Source organism: Triticum aestivum, chromosome 3B (genome assembly GCF_018294505.1).
Source record: "Triticum aestivum cultivar Chinese Spring chromosome 3B, IWGSC CS RefSeq v2.1, whole genome shotgun sequence".
Taxonomy (NCBI): Eukaryota; Viridiplantae; Streptophyta; class Magnoliopsida; order Poales; family Poaceae; genus Triticum; species Triticum aestivum.
The window spans coordinates 758,948,105-758,966,996 of record NC_057801.1 but is presented as its reverse complement, the minus strand read 5'-3'; the positions used below and the strand labels follow the sequence as shown (position 1 = coordinate 758,966,996).

General features: G+C 46.4%; 1 protein-coding gene and 1 long non-coding RNA gene across 2 annotated transcripts; both read left to right on the top strand.

Annotated features, from left to right (window-relative positions):
* Window positions 1-7,176: 7,176 nt before the first annotated feature.
* On the top strand, window positions 7,177-7,958 carry LOC123066382 (uncharacterized). Its single transcript, XR_006431329.1, has 2 exons — window positions 7,177-7,317; window positions 7,709-7,958. It is a non-coding gene; the product is annotated as an uncharacterized lncRNA (long non-coding RNA).
* A 7,693-nt stretch (window positions 7,959-15,651) lies between these two features.
* On the top strand, window positions 15,652-16,359 carry LOC123066381 (glutathione transferase GST 23-like). The gene has a single exon (XM_044489470.1). It carries the CDS (start codon window positions 15,652-15,654, stop codon window positions 16,357-16,359), a length of 708 nt encoding a protein of 235 aa, XP_044345405.1.
* Window positions 16,360-18,892: the final 2,533 nt, after the last annotated feature.

Genomic DNA, 18,892 nt, shown 5'->3' with positions numbered 1-18,892 from the left:
ATTATGAAAAGTTTGATGAAATTGCTCCATTCACAGTGAATATTGACCCGAGCATCCAGTTAAATGATGAAGATTTTCCATGGCTACGGCGCAAAGGGACACACGAGAAGAAAAAGTTTCACACCCAAAGATCTGGGATGTGATCGGCTTCACTATCATCACTTTCTTCTGTGTTTCACACCCAGGAGGGAATGTCTGTAATAGTTAGGGTAGTTAATTATGTGTTTTGGCATTTGAAACGCGAAGAAATTTTATGTGCAAACAAATTCTTTTCATGCATTTACTGATTTTTTTCCAGCTAAATGACCCTGAAATTGAAAAGCATTTGAAATGAACTCAGAAAAGGTTGAAAGTTGGCATGGTATCATAATTTCATACAAATAGCATGTGCAAAAAAGTAGAAAGGGTTACGGAAAAAACTGGATACACTTCGTGTACAAAATGGACAATCTTTTTCGAAGTATCAGGGTTTCCGACGAAAACTGAAATGTTACAAAGGCATTTCATTTTTTAAATAACCTAAGCATTACCAAATTGAATATAATGATAAAACACACTAATATTAAACATAAGAAAAAAAGAATCACTGAAAAAACTTTTTTCAAAGTTAAGTTAGTCATAAACTAGTGATTCACACAAATTTCAAATAATTCAAAATTTGAACTATTCAAAATTGAAAACTACCGGCACTAAGAGAAAGTTTGTAATTTTTTGTACCTAAAGCAAAAATATTCACAAAGAAACTCTAAATACAACAAAAAACAACTCAAAAATAAATAAAACAAAAATAAATAAAGCGAAAAAAATTAAGAAAATAAAAAAGCCCGCCTACTGGGCCAAAGCGGCCTGTGTACGACTAGGAACACAACCTTTAGTTGGGCCAGGATGCAGGCCCGCAAAGGCACAGTAGGCCCACAGGGCAGAAGAGGACAGGTAGGCCCAGTAGGCCTGCTTAGGAGAGGAGCTCGAGAGAGCTACCGCACTGGGCTTATAAACCAGTGCGGTAGCCCCTCGGGTAGCGAGGTGGGACTAAACATGCGCACCACCTGGAGCTAGCACAACCCCTTTAGTACCGGGTCATGGCTCCAACCGGTACTAAAGACCCCCCCCCCCTTTAGTACCGGTTGAAGCCACCACCCGGTACTAAAGGGGGCGTGCTTCCCGCTGCTTGGCCTGGCCAACACAGACCTTTAGTACCGGTTGGTGGCTACAACCGGTACTAAAGGTCCATCCTATATATACAACACTTAAAAAAATTCAGTTTCCCTCTGTTTCCTCCCTCCGTCGCGCCGCCCTGCCCCGATCGACGCCGTTCCCGTTGACGTCGCCGCCCCCGCCCCTCGTCGCCGACCCCGGCCGTCCCCGCCCCTCGTCGCCGCCCCGTCGACGTCGCCGCCCCGGCCGTCCCCGTCCCCGTCGTTCCCGTCGCCGCGCCGCGCCCCGCCCCGTCGTCGCCGCCCCGTCCCGTCGCCCCGGCCGCCCCGCCCCGTCGTTGTCGCCACCCCGTCCCGTCGCCCTGTCATCGCCGCCCCGTCCCGTCGCCCCGTCGTCGCCGCCCCGTCGTCGCCTCGCCGGTGAGCTCGCCCCGGCCGCCATGTCCACACACACACACACACTATACACACACACACACACACTACACACACACACACACACATTATTAGTTTGTTTTGTTAAAAAAATTCTGTTTTTTAGTTATAGAAATGTTAGGAAATTATTTTGTTTTTTAGTTATATAAATATTAGAAATGTTAGTTATATAGAAATATTATAAATGTTTTCTGTTTTTTAGTTATAGAAATATTTATAGAAATGTTAGCAATTTTTCTGTTTTTTTAGTTATATAAAAATTAGAATTGTTATAGAAATGTTAGTTATATAATCAGGAAATTTTAGAATTAGTTTTAGTTAGATGAATTAGATTAATGTCAATTTGTTAGAATTTGCATATATATAGAATTTTAGTTATCACAATCCAATCATTTAAAAATATTACTTTTTGCGGGCATATAGTATTTGTTCTCGACGATATGCCCGGCCCGCATCCTCGCCGTCGACCCGTTCTCGACGATATGCCTGGGACTGGGCTCCGCCGGGCTGGCACTGGGAGGTGCTACCTGGAGGGGTGCGCCGCTTGGTGAGGAACCCGACCTCGGGTCCCGTCGTCGACCCTGATCTTCTTTGGTGGTATTCGCGTGGGCCACATTCGATGCAGAGGCAGCCGGCCCCGCCGCAGGTGGTGCATCGCCGTGTCAGGAAGGAAGATGAGAACTTCCATCGGTACATGGCTGCTATGGGCGACGTCAGGTTCTCCACTACTTGGCGGGTTCTTTGGGCAGATGACCGGAGATATGATCCTGTGATGGTTCCTTCTCTTTGGGTGTGCACCGCCCGCGCCCCAGGAACCGCGAGTGGCGCCCTAGATTCTTCTGTAGTACTCGATCTTTATTAGGTACCTAGCCAGTGATGTATTCGATATATAATATTCGAGACGATGTATTCGAGATTATATATATTAAGACGATGATGTATCCGAGATTATATATTCGAGACGATGTATTCGAGATTCAGTTTTTCCTTATTGATTAATTGCATCCATGCATTGTAATTAATTTGAATACTAAATTGTTTTATATTTCTTTTGTATTAATTAGTAAAGTAAAAGCTATGGCGGACAATACCGGCAGAGAGAGAGAAGAGGAATTGTTCGACATCATACGCAGCCCTCATAGGCTAGATGATCTGAATGATGACGGCTCCCAATATCTGAACAATACCGGAGAGGGTGATGAAAAGATATTCGATCTCGACGACCGAGCTGATGAAGTCATGAACTATGATTATGATGACACAGACAATGTTAGTGATGACACAGACAATGCTGATCTTCAAATAACAAAGACTTCCGGCGAGGTATATATTTATATAAGCATGCATCCTGGTGATCATCACATGTTTTTTTATTGAAGATATATTAACGAATCGATCTTTCTTCTTTCAGCCCTCCGGATCGAGCAAATCTGCTTCTACAGACAGCAAGACAAAGCGAGGCCCGGGCAGATTGTTGAAGGATGGTGTAAAGTACCACATCGAATCCACCAAACTTAGTGGCGAACCCCTCACGCCTAAGAACGTTGCGGACAAGTGGACTCGTCAGTGCGGAGTTCTTGTGAAGGACAAACTCCCGATCTCCATTCAAGAATGGAAAGAGCCAAAGACTAAACGTCCAGGTGTTACTTGGGTCGATGGCAGAGCCAAAGAAGACCTGGTGAAATCTCTGATGGAACATTTCACCCTACCAGATCATTTCACTAAATCAGATCTGGATAAAGTCAAGGCCGCTGCTCTTAAGAAGATGGCAATTGCATTCAACACCCACAAGAAAACTGTATGGGCCAACTACCTCGCTAATGAAAGGAAGACTCCAGATTTCAAGGGAACACTGGAGAAGCAAAGAGAACAGTGGGACGATTTCGTGACCTTCAAGGATTCAGAATTATCTAAGGAACGGTCGATGAAAAACAAGGCAAATGCCGCAAGAAAGACGCAGTTCCATAGGCTGGGTCCAGGTGGCTACGCGGTGGGATTGACTAAGTGGGATAAGTCTGAGAAAGAGATGGAGGGTGCAGGGGTCACTCCGATTACTAGGAGCTGGCCCCCCAGGTGCAGAACTTGGTTCTATGCGCATGGGGGGCGTTGGACCTGAAGACAGGCCTGATTTCGAAGAAGGCAAGTCTAAAAGGAGCCGAACAAAAGATACTTGATGCAATAGAAGAAGCTTGAGCGGGGGTGTTCACGCCCAACAGAGAGAACGACGAGCTTACGCGCGCCCTGGGAAATCCTAAACACCCGGGAAGAACACGAGGCATGGGTGTTATTCCCTGGTATGAGGGCTTTTCGGACTGGAATGACGACTACAGGTCCCGTGCAAGAAAGAAGATGGAGGAGAAGGAGAAGAAGAGGAAGCTGGAGGAGGAGCAGAGGAAGCAGGACGCAGAACGTCTTCAAGGCCTAGAAGCAAGGCACGCAGACCTGGCACTCAAATTTCAGCAGCAGCAGCAGCAGATCGACTCACTTAGCCAGGAAAGGGGTCTCAGCAGCGACAGCAGCAAGCGGATGATCGTCCAGCATTGGATAGCACCGTCCCATCCATGCCGAGAAGCAGCGTTGGTTCTGCCCCGGGCGACACACTGCTGGATACATACCCTGTGGATGACATCATAGAGAACACTAACTGTGAGCTACACTCCAAAATGAAGAACATATCCATGAAGGTGGCGGACGGCGTTGCTTTTCCAGTGACCCCCGAAGCAACCTACCATTGCATCCCGATTACAGATGGCTATGCTCGTGTCATGGTTGATGAAGTGGTGGACCCATATTCGGGGCTAACGCTTGACATTCCTGGAGGTGAAGACGAGCGCACACTGGGAGAGGCCATACATCCTATCATCATATGGAGAAAGGATTGCATCATCTTTCGAAGTCCACCGACACTGCGTCGTCTGCCGACTCCTCGAAGTCCACCACCGAGTCAGCAGACTCCCGCTCCTCCAAGTCCACGAACGCGTGAGACGACTCCTCCTCGAAGTCCGCCACCTCCTCCGCCGGTTTCAAGTCCGGCACCGTGTCAGGCCACACCTCCTGCTTCAAGTCCGGCACATCGTCAGGCCACTTCTCCTGGTCCAACTCCACGTCAGCCATCTCTGCCGTCTCAGCAATCACAGAAGAGACATGCCGCAGCTTTGGTGCGTAGCGGTACAAGTCGAGGTAGTTCAGGAAGTACAGGCGGAGACAAGCGATATAAATATGGTCCAAGCCTCGCTCCTCTTCCTCAGAGGCCTTACGACATGACCGAGGAGCAAAACACAGCCATAGTGCAGGCCCAAGTGGACACCCATTTTGGACCGAAACCGGCACCGCCGCCAAAGGAGAAAGTGCCTGAGAAAGTAATTGGCCACTTCATTCGTATGGCTAGAGAACCAGCTCCCAAGCCTGTTGATTCGGACTATGAGCGCTAAATCAGGAAACTGCATCGAGAGCGGCTAAAGAAGGAAGCGAGCTCGAGCTCGAGCCAACGAGCAGCTGGCAAAAAATGCGGGAAAACTGTTCCCCAGTTGGGAGAACAGGCGGCGCAAGCGATCCCCCCGCTTGTTGTGCCAACAACACATGAGAGGAGTAGTACGCGCGCCAAATATTATTGTGGGCAAACCGTTAGCGTTCCCCAGCAGGGCGATGTGGTAATAACGGAGGATCATATAATGCAGGCTCAAATGCTCAATATCTCTGTTGGACAACTCCTCGAAATCGAGCCCATGCCTACGCTTAAAGAATCGGAAATAGCATGGCAATATGTCCGGGGCAAACCTTTGGTCCATCCAGACAAGGTCAAGGACCTCCCAACGAGAATGTATCAATTGCATCAATGGTACATGAACATTACCAAGATTTTCAATCGAGAGTCCCTCATGGTGAATGTCAACCATGAGCATTATTACCATGAGAAAGCTCTGAGCATTGAGTATCCAGAAGTATTTCAGTTATACAATCAAGACGCACTCGACAAGTCTATCGTCAGTTGCTATTGTCTGTAAGTGATTTCTTTCTGTAATTTAAGTCTCAAGCTAGTTAGGTAGTGATAATTTTGATCAATCATTACATGTAATTATCCTTACTATATTCTTTTTCTGTGGTATTACATGCAGGATGAAGATGTATGAAATGAAAAAAGCTGGACGCTATGGCGTTGGGTTCATTGACCCAAATACCATTAATCAGGACATATGACAGATTGAACATTGTCAAGATGCTATAGAGGAAAGCATGCTAGAGTTCTTGAAGCGCCTCAATAGCAATGAAGATATACTACTTCCTTACAACTTTCCGTGAGTCACACTGTCTTGTACTACAAATTCTGTTTTTGCTTACTAGCTAGCTAAGTGTATACGGTTTACGGTAGTTGATTAATTTTATGCACATGTCCGCTTAATTAAGACATGCAAACGTGTGCGTATGCAGTTGGCACTGGGTCTTGTTAGACATTAAAGTTGAGGAAGGAAAAGTTGAATTACTGGACTCACTAAGTAAAGAAGATAAAGACTACACCATCGTGAAGTGGATAGTCAACAGGTAATTTCAATCATTATTAACTATATCTCGGCCTATTAGTTATTAATTCGTCATTTCCTGATATGAACTATTTAATAACCCCTTTATTAATTTTCTTTGCCGGCGGGCAGGGCATGGGCAAAGTTCATCAAGGTGACTCCAGGCACGTGGCCAAAAAAGTTGTTTTGGCATCGACCCAAGGTAAGTAATTAAGTAGTGCTAGCTAGCTACCATCTCTTTAATTCTTGTTTCAATATCATTAATTAATTATTATGCTTGATTAATCATTATCTGATTCAATTTCATTCTCGTAAAGGCCCTGAGGCAGGCGCCGGGGAATAATCTGTATGCATACTACGTTTGCGAGAACATTCGCATGATGACGTGCGAAAGGAGCAGATCTAATAGAAAGGACTGGGTACGTTTGTCAGAACACTATTCACACCATTATTGATATCTAGTCACACAACTAACACACATGCATATTGATCTCCTTCTTAACAGTTCAGATCGGTGCGGGATAAGCTCCTACCATCGGACCGCATACTAGCACTTCGAGAGGAAATAGCCGGATTTTTGCTTGACCAGGTCATAGATCCCACAGGAGAATACTATTACCCGCTACCGTCCCCATGAACCACTTCTCATCGTGCTCCGGAGGCACCAAAGGCAACATATATATGTAGGAGAAATTGTATATGTATATACATGTGTATGTGTGAATAATTAATGGTGTTGGTTTGTGAGACATTCGATGATATATATATATATATATATATATATATATATATATATATATATATATATATATATATATAGGAAAATGGGTTGGTACTCTTAGGAGTACGTACTCCTAGCTCCATCCACCGTCGTGGCCATCCTGCATGGAGTTTCTATTCGGTTGCACCATACAAATCCGTTAGCTATTAATTAATTAATACAATACTAATAAACTAACTGATTCCTGAAAGATAGCTCTCGGTTAGCTTATCCATGTTATTAGTGATAAGTTTATATTTTATCGGGTATGAATCAACGATCGGGTGTGCTAGACCTCCCAGAGGAAAAGCGTGACTCGACAGCATCTACACTGACCGTGCGGCCGGCGGTGGCTGGATGGATGAGCTCCTCGCCAAGCACTCAGGCCGTGGCACGACGACAAAGACGACATGCGGTCAGCTGTGGCTCCATGACGTACTCATCTTGTAAGGTAGGCACTCAACAAAATTCATTGGTGTTCTGTTAATTCATATCTCAGGATTTTGCACACTACGCGTTGCTTGCTTGTCCCCATCAACATATATGACGGCGGTGATATCCTTCTGTCCCCATCGGATAGAAACAACAGGGGGTGCCTATCAATTTTCGTGCATGAGACATGTATGTTTGTGTAGATCGTATGGTGTGGGCGGGGGTGCATGCATCGTGGATACGTAGTATTCTGCATCAATCTACTACTTGGTGTCTTTCCAGCGCATGTACGACGATCTTTTCATCTAAGCACTAATCTAATAAGTATATGGACGTACCTGGTTCATTCCATTAGTAAACTGCTTCTTTGTCCATTCAATTAACATTTAACAGAATGTCTCCATGTGCAGATATCACATACAAGAAATCACAGCTGATGCATTAGACCACGGCGACCGGCTGCTGTCGTTTCTTCTTCTTTGTGGCGTGTGCAAGGTCTTTGGGACAGGAGATGGTCAACCGTGTGATTTTCTGTATTTTGAAGAACTAATTTAACACAAATAGACACATTTGTGTCTTGTAGCTTCTTGCTTCTATGCAATATACTCCAGAACTTTATGCTCGGCAATGACAGAATATTTGTAACTTATTACTCTGAAACATGTCGTCCGGTCCAACACTCCTTTTTTCTGTAATCTTGTTATTGAAGTTATTAACTACCTTAGTCTGCTTTATATTTTAGTGCATACTGCCTTTTCATTTTATATTTTCTACTGAATAAAATACTCTTCATCATTGACTATACTTCATTCTGATTTATGCTTTCACTTGCCGAATTATAATCCCCTTCATAGAACAATTTTTGGTATGTACTCACTCACAAATGTAGCTGTATGCGCAGTCATAAAAATTGTAGTATGCAGGCACTCCCAACAAAGTAGTATATACCATCTCGATAAAATATATAAATGTACTCACGTATAAAGTAGTAGTATATATCATCTTAGTAAAATATAGTATATACTCACTAACCAAAAAGTAGTATATACTCACTGGCTAACAAAATAGTATATCACATCTCATCAAAATGTGGTACATACTCACCTTAAAAAGTAGTATATACCCACTCCACAAAAAAGTAGTTTATACTCACGTATAGCACTCAGTTGCAAGCAGTATATATTCTCCAAATTTTTGCACACTAGGTAAATACTCCAAAGTGGTATCACGTGGAGCACTTTCACTGATAATATACTGCATGGATGAAAAATATAATTACTTAAATGTTTGAGTGGTGCATGGGCAGTTCCTAATTTCTAGGGTGTGGATAACGCATGCATTGGAATTAATTGTATTGTGTAACAAATTTGACGGATGGGTCAGCTCCTTCAACCTTATCCGTTAAGGTGGGAGTACATACTCTTGGGAGTATAAAAGAGGAGTATATATATATATATATATATATATATATATATATATATATATATATATATATATATATATATATATATATATATATATATATATATATGCGGTTCTACGTACGAGAAAATATATTTATATATATGCATAACGTGTACAATTTGTAGTATCGTGAAATAACAGCAAACAAAAAAAATGAATGAAAAATAAATCAACCCCCCCCCAAAATATTTAGTACCGGTTGGTGTTACCAACCGGTACTAATGCCCTACGCGCACCCCGGGCCTGGCTCGTGCCACGTGGTGGCACTTTAGCGCCGGTTCGTGATGAACCGGTACTAGGGGGGGGGGGGGGCTTTAGTCCCCACTCTTTAGTGCCGGTTGGCTTCACGAACCGGCCTAGTGTACAAATGTCACATGAAGTAATGTTAGTAGGCCTCTAACCGATACGACTCTAGAAAGTACGGGAAAGTTATATATTGTATGTAATTAAATGAAATATGAGGTAGGCCTCCAACAGATACAAGGCCTTTCGTTAGCACGAAAAAATTCAAATGGGTATGTTGTAAACACAACATCAATAAATGCCAAAGTGACTTGTGTTTCCTCGGAAATAAGTCTGCAATTAAACAACCTGCCTTCCGTTGCGGCACATGCAGACTAGAGGGGATGTGGGTAACTAACCAACACACAGATGTTGGTTTTTTGCATGCATTTTCTGAACCAGGCCCAACTGGGACAAATATGCAAAGTGCCTAAAAAGATGCAGGTAACCAAACACGCTACAAGTGAAGGGTCGCGTCCACGCGATGGAGAGCGAGGAAACCGTCGTGACTCCTGTCTGATTGGCAAGGCAAGTGCAGTAACACAGAGAGGATTATCTTCTTAATTACAACATTAATTAAATCCTAACAGGCACGTTGCACTTGATTAAATTGCATGTATAGAGATGATTTTTATTCTTTGCAAATCATGTATACAGACGATTACTACTATTACTACTAGTAAGAGCATCTCGAACAACTTCGGTAAAAAACTTCCGGTAAAACCATTTTTATGGGGGTGTTCATACATTCTTTGGGAAAGTTGTCAGATGAGATCTTTTCTCAGTTCCATAAACATCTTCCGGAAAAAATAAGTAAGGCATCACCGGGAAAACATAGAGAGAGGCTAATGAGCCACTTCCACTTCACATAGAAAAAGTGCAATCTTTGGATGATCCCCTTCCACTTCTTATAGGCTTCAAGTTTTCTCAACCTCCTAAGCTTATAAAATTCATCCGCTAAAATTCATCTCATGAATAGTGTAAACATGTTGCGTTCTCTTAAAAAATGAATTCCAAAAGGAAATGTGTTACATGTATGAGACAAAATGGAAGTCCTCCGGCAGCGGAATAAAATTCATCCGCTCAAATTCAACTCATGATGTGCTCTGCTCATATTAGGCTTACATATATCTGGGTTCCTGCGCCTTCAGAACCTGTGGATTGTTCATCACTATCTTGGGCTACTTCATCTTGGAAATTGGAACTGTTCATCATCGATCGGCTACTTCATCTAGAAACTGCCCATCGTCATCTGCTTTGAGATTTATGAGTCGTCGGAACATACCGATCTCTCCAAGCTGAAGCATTCCATAATGTCATGCCGGCAAGTGGGGCACGTCGTGGCCTCGCAGAACCACGGCACAATGCACCGGCTATGGAAGGCATGGGAGCATGGCAGCCTGCTGGCGGTCTCCCCGTCTTCAAGCTTCCAGCCCAACAACCCGTCTTGGACCTCCAAGTCCAGCAAACAGACGCCGCACACCTCGCGGGGCTCATGGCGGCGCTTTCGCTTCCGGCCACGTGCGGTGACTCCGGCAGCCTCGGTCACCGCGGCGGCCTCCTTGTGCACCAAACTCACATGTAACTGAGTCATCTCGATGTCTATGTCGTATCCCAAGTCGCCTAAGGTCTTGTCTTTCTCACGTGCGTACCTGACGATCCCCATGGCCATGTTAAGGGCCGGCGTACGGAGCGAATCCTCCCAGTTGCCGTACTCGCTGGTCGCCAGCGCCTCGGCGAGCATAACGTGGATGAATCTGCTGCAGACCCCCATGAACTTGAACATGCTGGGGTCGAAGAACCTGGCCCGCTGGTCGAGCGCCCTGACGACCTGATCGCTGTCGCACTCGCACACCCCGCCCCGTGGTCCGTTCCCGCGCGACCGCTGGGTCAGGATCAGGTTGCCGTGGAGGCGCAAGAAGCACGGGCGGTCGCGTGGCTTGCTCCGGAAGTGGATGGTCCCTTGCCCTTGGAAACGGCTGCGGGTCTCCGTCGCCGCCGCGGCGTGCGGCCACGGCGGCAGTACTGCTGGCGCTGCCATGTCCGGCACCGTGGCGGTAGAGTCCTCCATGTTCGGCTGGTGAAAGAAAGAACCGGCGGACGGGAAGCAATTGACAGCGGACCTGCGTGCGCGGCTACGTTTATGAATGCGCGGGCATTGGGCGGAGTAGTAATCGAATTCCAGATCAGGTAGGAAACGCTTCTCCTCAGGGCCTCCAGCTAAAGTGGGCCTATTCTTTCCTTTTTTTTGAACACGCCTATCCTTTCCTTCACCGCGTATAGAACTATAGATACACTACTATCACTTCCGATAGTATAGTAGGAAATAAACGTCCCAATAAAAAGTACTCCCTTCGTTTCTAAATATATGCCTTTTTAGAGATTTAAATGCAGACTACATACAGAGCAAAATGAGTGAATCTATACTCTAAATACGTCTATATACACCCGTATGTAATCCATATTGAAATCTTTAATAAGACTTATATTTAGAAATGGAGGAAGTAGTACAGAAAAAAAACACATGGTAATGTATTTATATGTAAACACAATCGACCGTAGGAATGAAGGTGTTTGGTTCATGACTGAAAATGCAAGCATAAATGCAGTCAAATAGCATAGTATATGTAAACGTATGGACCAAAAAGAAATCTTGATTGATTTTTTATTTTGAACAACAGAAGGCGCTTAAGGCGTCAAATTCATTCAGCTCAGTAACAATGTACAACGTGAATTACAAATTCCTGATCCTGCAAGTTCGAAAGAAGAGATACAACAAGACAGGAAGTATGCCTATGAGCTGAAGCAAAACAACAAACTTCAGGTTGAACACGTGAATGCAAAACCTGTTGAGCTACATTGTGTGCTATGCCATTTATTTCTCTAGAAATATGAAAAACTTGAAGCCGCAAATTGGTAGCATGTTTGAAGAAAGTAGCTAAAGGCTTGCGGATGCACCAAGGAGTGGAAGATTCTACGATCCTTCCAATAGCAGCCACCGATGATAATGAAAGAAAATCCATGAGAAAGGTTGGCCGAAGAATATTGAGCTTACTAGCCACTTGAGCAGCAAAAGAGAGAGCCAGGGCTTCAGCATGTAGAGGAGAAGTTGTAGGAGGAGCGGAAGCTTGAATCTGCATATTGACTTCAAACTGATCTCGAGGCCAAGAAATATAAATTCCCACTCCAGTTGCAACTGCTCCTATGGTAAACCAAGAAATTTCTGACTTCTGAAACCTACATCAGAGTAAATTTTGGACCCGTAACAAGCAAATCCGCCTGAGAGTTTGTCCTTGCATAGGAAGCTGATTAGGGGGAAGTTGTACTTGTGGCATCACCTACATCTGAGACAAATGAGGTAAATCATTATAAGCATCAAAGGACAAGGCTTTAGCAACAAGGTGTACATGATGAGGAGGAGCCTTGTTCCTGTCGAAGAGATGATCATTTCTAGCCTTCCAAAGACACCACAAGAAATTGATAATGTTTGAAATAGAACCGTAAGGATCTCCCATGCGAAGAAAGGCAATGAGAATAGTGGAATGACTTTTGGACTAAAACATCAGACTTAAAGAACCAAGGAGAAGCAAACCAAGTTGCTCGAGCAAAAGGACAAAGGAAGAATAAATGGAACTCATCCTCCTGAATGCCGCACCTACAACAGTTTGGAGAGACATGAGTAGAGAAACGGCCTGCCCGCAAACCTGTAGGTAAAGCCCTCCTAAGAAGCCTCCAGGCAAATTTTGCACCCTAGGTAGGAGCTGCTTTTGTTTCCAGCCCAACTTAAGAAGGTCATTGAGCTCTGAAGATAATACAAAGGATGCATCTCTAGGATTTGCATGAATTTCCTGCAAACAAAGCTTATAAGCAGATTGGGAGAGCAAATTCCATTAGGTGTCAGATTCCAACAGAGAAAATCTGGACCATCATCATCAATGACATGAGTTTGAACAATGACTGAAGCCATAGGTTGCTGAAAAAATGAACTAACCCATTATTCCAAACTTTTTCCCCAGGGAGCCCAAGATCCATAACTAAAGAAGGATAAATAAAACGAGCTGTTGAATATTAAGATGGTCATGAATGGTAGCCCAAATAGTGCACCAAGGAGTACTCCAAATTGATATATTACCTTGAGTCAATTGGTAAAAAGAATGAGTTTTTAACTTAGGCATCATTTTTAAAACAGAGGTCCAAAAAGCAGATTTAGGAGAGGAAGGAGTGGTTGTCCAAATAGAAGAGTCATGGAAATATTTAGCCTGAAGGACCAAATATAGTTGAGAGGAAGGGGATTTAGCAATTCTCCAAACAGCTGCAAGAACAAGACTTTCATTGATCGTTTTCAAATTCCTTATACCTAGGCCACCTTCTTCTTTAGAATTGCAGATATCTTTCCATGCTCGAAGACAAAGACTCCTGCTTGAATCATTTTCCCTGACAGTAGTCCACCAAAAGATACTAATGACAACAGTGAGCTTAGCAAGGAACTTATTAGTGAACAAAATGTTAGCCATATAATAAACAGAAATAGCAGAGAAAATAAAACGAATCAATTTCAACCTAGCAGCATGAGAAAGCATATTGGCTTTATAAGTAGGCAATTTATTCTTAAAATTGTCAAGCAAAAAGTTATAAGCAGCAGCTCTATTCTTAGCAGGAAGAATAAGCGGATGACCAAGATGGGTGAAATTACTATCCAAAGTAGGAACAGGAAGAACTTGCGTAATCTCTTGAATAGTAGCTTGACTAACATGAGAACTAAAAAAGAATGGAAGATTTATTCCAGTTTGGAGTTTGACCAGAGATAGAACAAAAGTGATTGATTATCCAAGTGAAAAGTTTACATGGATCCACAATCTCAAGGCAACTTGCGGGCATGCGGGCACCTGGCTGACGAACTTAACCTCGAAGAGGTCCGAGGTGACCTCCCGGGCAAGGCCATGCATGCCTGATCGTATGCATCCAGGGTGGCCCGTGCCACCGCTGTCCATCGAGGTCTTACCGGCGTTTGGGAGGGGGGGCACTGATGAGGTGATCGATGAATCACTCAATGTGGAAGGATTGAACCACTCTTGTTGCCTTGTCCAGTCTTTTTGTTTCGGTTGTTTCTGGGGAGGTGTGGAGATACAGGCATAGCCATGGAAGTTGTGGAAAGAGGCTAGCATTATCAGGTTTTCTTCGAGAACGGGTAGAAGAGATGCGTGCCTATATATTAAGACAAGGAGCAAATAAATTTACAGTTGCGTGCCTATATATTAAGACAAGGAGCAAATAAATTTACAGAGTGATGGTCTGGATGGCGCACGGAGGCTGCCCCTAGACCCAATCCACAAGCAACACCCTCGGGGAACTACTCACTTAAGACTATCGTTGCCCACTGTTCTTCACTCACGGCAATGATCGTGTATTTCATCAACCACAATCGATGGCGGAAGGGACGAGTTCCATGACATCAATTTTCTTCTCCTTCATAGCGGTCTTAGCGACGACGGACACCCACATCCATGACTGTGCCCAGACCAACACAAGGATGGATGCCAGGACGATTGGGCACCCGTGCTTCATTCACCTCAACGGTAGCGTGTTCATGTCCCACGAGTACCTACACACATCATGATCCGGGTCGATAGTGGCGGCATGATGGATCCTGCTCCTCTCTTCCTCCGAGGGTGTTTGGCACATGCCAAAAGCGCCGCATGAGCTAGGCGATATGTGCGCCGTCTATTTGCCGGAGGAGGGGACTGAAGAGGAGGAGGAGACCGTCAGGCTACCATACTCCCATTCTTTCCACCACCCAGTCATCTTGTAGTGGTTCCACCTCACGTCAACGTGCCCAGCCTGCTGTCAGCGTGATATTTTGTAGTGCTTCTCAGATTCGCGCGTTGCTAGCCCAATGTCACCCGTGGATCGTGTTGCCGGAGACAAGCAGAGCACGCCCCTACGCCTCTCCGCCGTCCTCAGCCCGGCGATCAATACCCCCGCCCGCCTCGACCATGGCCGGCTATGGCTGCCACCACCGCAACCTCTACAGCCACCGGCACGTCTCCTTCATGCCACGGGCTCTGTTGCAAAATAAAAAAAAAGTTTTCTGCAACATGAGCAACGGTCAGGCACTCGATGACGGCAAATCTGACGGCTCGCGACCCGGCCGGTCTTCATACCACGCCCCTTAGAACTTTGGTCATGACTATTGATGCTTAGGCTTTATGGATCGACAAAGAATTCAAACGTCATGTCAGAAAGCGTTTACACTACAAACCAAGACATGCAGGCAGTGGGTAAACAGACTTGAGCAAGACAACGAGAACCAGGGATCATTACGTTTGGCATCAGCTTCTCCGTCACAACAAACTTCAGCAAACCCATGAATAAAAATAGAGTACCTGTCCCATGATCCCATCGCTACCAAGTATATGTAGCCAACATAATGTAATTCCGCAGGCTACCAAAGTTGACTGTCGACTTGATGTCGTCAGTAGAAAATTGAGTGTTTGACAAGCTAGAAATCCAACATATATGTATGCCCACGTCTGGTAGACAACACACCAGCCATTATTTCAGCCGTGTTGTGACTTGTGAGCTCGCTGCAGAAACGAGAGGAGCAAAGATGAGCGAGCCGGTGCCGGTGAGGCTGCTGGGCTCCTTCGGGAGCCCGTTCACGCACCGCGCCGAGGCGGCGCTCCGGCTGAAGGGGGTGCCCTACGAGTTCATCCAGGAGGACCTCGGCAGCAAGAGCGAGCTGCTGCTCCGGCACAACCCCGTCCACAAGAAGGTCCCGTTGCTCCTCCACGGCGCAAACGACGACGTCCGCGCCATCGCCGAGTCGCTCGTCATCGTCGAGTACGTCGACGAGGCCTTTGAGGGCCCACCGCTCCTGCCGGCCGACCCGCTCGCCCGCGCCGCCGCACGCTTCTGGGCGCAGTTCGCCGCCGACAGGTGCTCGAGGACGCTGTTCAAGGCGCTGTGGACGACTGAGGGCGAGGCGCGGAGGGGGGTCGTGGAGGAGGCCAAGGAGAACCTGGCGCTCATGGAGGCGCAGATGGAGGGCAGGCGGTTCTTCGGAGGCGACTCCATAGGGCTGCTCGACATCGCCGCCAGCGGGCTCGCCTGGCTCCCGGTGCTGGAGGAGGTCGCCGGCGTGGAAACTAGCATGATCCGCGAGGAGGATTACCCTGCCCTGTGCCGGTGGCGCGGGGAGTATGCCGCCGACGAGGCCGTGAAGATGTGCTTGCCGAGCAGGGACGAGATGGTCGCCTACTATGCGGCAATGAAGGACCGGTTCTTGCTCCTTGCCAAGTCAATGCACCAGAAATAACACCAAAATTGTACACCGAACATTAGTAAATTTGATTGACGGGATTCTTCTTAATAGTGTTCCGCCCTGCACCATATAATAACCTTATTAATTAATTAATATATGGAGGTTTTACAAAAATAAATTGTGCCAAACATTGTTGCGTGTGTAGTGTGAGTTCTGACCCAAACGCTTTGCACGTAAATAAATTAGTATATGTTTTCAATAAAGGTCAATCAAAGTCTCTCACAACGTAAAAAATTATATATTTGGCCGTTGCAATAACTTTGACCAACGGTTTCCATAATTTTTTTGGCCAACGATTACTATAACAATTTTACTAAGGGAAACGTTCCAATATGTATGGCGGACCGGTTGAAAAATACGACGGTCAAACGCGAGCCACGCGATGGAGGAAAATCACACGGCCACGCACGTGACTCTTATCTTTTCCCCAACCACTGCCACGCACTCGTCATGTTGTCTTCCCCCAATCCCCTGTCTCCTCTCTCTCTCTCCCGCCCCATGGATGAGCCCCTCCTGCCTCGTCTCTCTCTCAACCGCGCGTGCACCAGCAAGGGCCGATGCCGGCAAATAGGAGACGCCATGGATGAGCTCCCGAGGAGTCGAACCTGCTGCTGCCACCAAGAGACGCGCCGCGCGCAGGGGCTTGTGACAGCGGAGCTGCGACCACGGTGACCACATGCTTGAACCATGCACACCGGAGCTGCAGCCCGCGGTGACCGCGTGCTACAACCATGCATACATGAGCTGCAGCCGGCCGACGGCAGAGGTGCGACCGCGGTGACCGCGTACTGGAACCGTGCACACCAGGAGCTGCATGCACTGACGACATCGTCGGTGAATGTTACAATCATGTATAGCATGAGATACGACCAGCTCTCGCTATGCTACAACCGTGCACAGAAGAGCTGCAATCGGCAATGCCGTCATCGGCGAATGCTACCACCATGTACTGCCGAAGCTACAACCACGTGCCCTAGAGCTGCAACCGTTTTTGGCGACGCTACAATTGTCTCTCCTCCCTCTCTCCCTAGAAAGCTGCTGCACGGGGTCTTGCGCACCACCACCGACCATTTATGTTGCGACGGCTTAGCTGTGACCGAGAGGCACAGTGCTGCGACATTGGTGTCATCGCTGGAAGGCTTTGCTCGACGACGACGCCCACCGGCAGCCATCAACGTAACGACAACCACAGATGCTGGGATGCTACAAACGGCATCCCGCGGTGCTGGAGACGATGAAAGGAAAGCTGCAACCAGCGGTGCTACAACCGTTGTAGCAGCTTCGTCTCGTCCCTCTGCTGGTCACTGGTCGCAACTTTTCCAACGTGGGGTTGTAGCTTTTCGCATCGCCGTTTCCAGCAACAAAATGTTGTAGCACCTTCGTCTCGCCATCCCCTATCACCCATGGCAACTTTTTTGTCCGCAGGTTGTAACTTTTCTTGTTGCCGGTCGCAGCTGCCATGCCGGTAGTAGCATTTGCGATCACCGGCGTGCTTTCGTCCAGTCGCCATTGCAGCATTTCCATCACCGGTGGAAGCTTCTGCCATTAACGGTTGCAGCAACCCATGATGCCGGTTCCAGCAAACGTGCAGCTCGTGGTCACCGCATCATTTTTGAGGCCACGCCGTACCCATTGCCGGTGCTCGTCGTTGCCAGTGTTGACATATATGACGGTTGCAGCATGCAGCTTCCCTGCCGCGACCAGCAGCAGCGACGGCGTGATTCAGTGGCTTGTACCAACGACTCGGATGGCGCAGCGACGGCGTGTGGTGCAGGCCCGGCCAAATCTCATTCTCCCGAAGCGACGTTGATGCTACAACCAGCGCCCGTGGTGTTACAACCGTTGCCGGCAATGTTGGCACCGACGGCGCGATGAGCAGCGAGCAATGGAGCCAGGGGCCGCGGTGCTACAATTGTTCTCAGGGTTGCTGGAACCGACGAAGCGACCAAGCTACGAGCGGCGGACGCCGGCCGAGGAGGCAAGACGACGGCCGACGGTTGTGGTAGCCAGTGGAGCTTGCAGAGATATGCGTGTCATAGGGGATTTTTCCTCTCGGCGTCGATTGCCGGGAGCAAGGATAGTACAAGATAACTGCCAGATCTGATTGATATGGAGGTCCTGGGCGGGCCGATCGAAAGGATGCGCGGCGACCAGCCCAATTCGGTCGGTCGACCAGCGCTTATCAACGCCCTTTTATTAAAGCACATCTACATGTGCTCTAAATATATTTGATCTTTCTCATTGATTTTACGTTAAGATTCGTGCAAATATTTTCTTTTGTCTTTTATTTTCTTTTTCTTTCTACTTTGATTAAGTCAATTAGATGTATAATAATTAAGCACATCTAGAGATGCCCTAGATAAACCTTTACTATAACTATACGCGGATTGTCTGATATAAAACTGGTAAACATGAAGAATATTGGTACGTGTCATCAATTTTGTATCCTGTACATTATGTATTGCTGAACAAATTCTTGTTAAAAGAAACGGATTTGCGAATTCTTATCTAGAAGAGAAATAAAAAG

Excerpts from the sequence above, each read along its gene's own strand:
- LOC123066381 (XM_044489470.1), top strand. The coding sequence starts at position 15,652 with ATGAGCGAGCCGGTGCCGGTGAGGCTGCTGGGCTCCTTCGGGAGCCCG.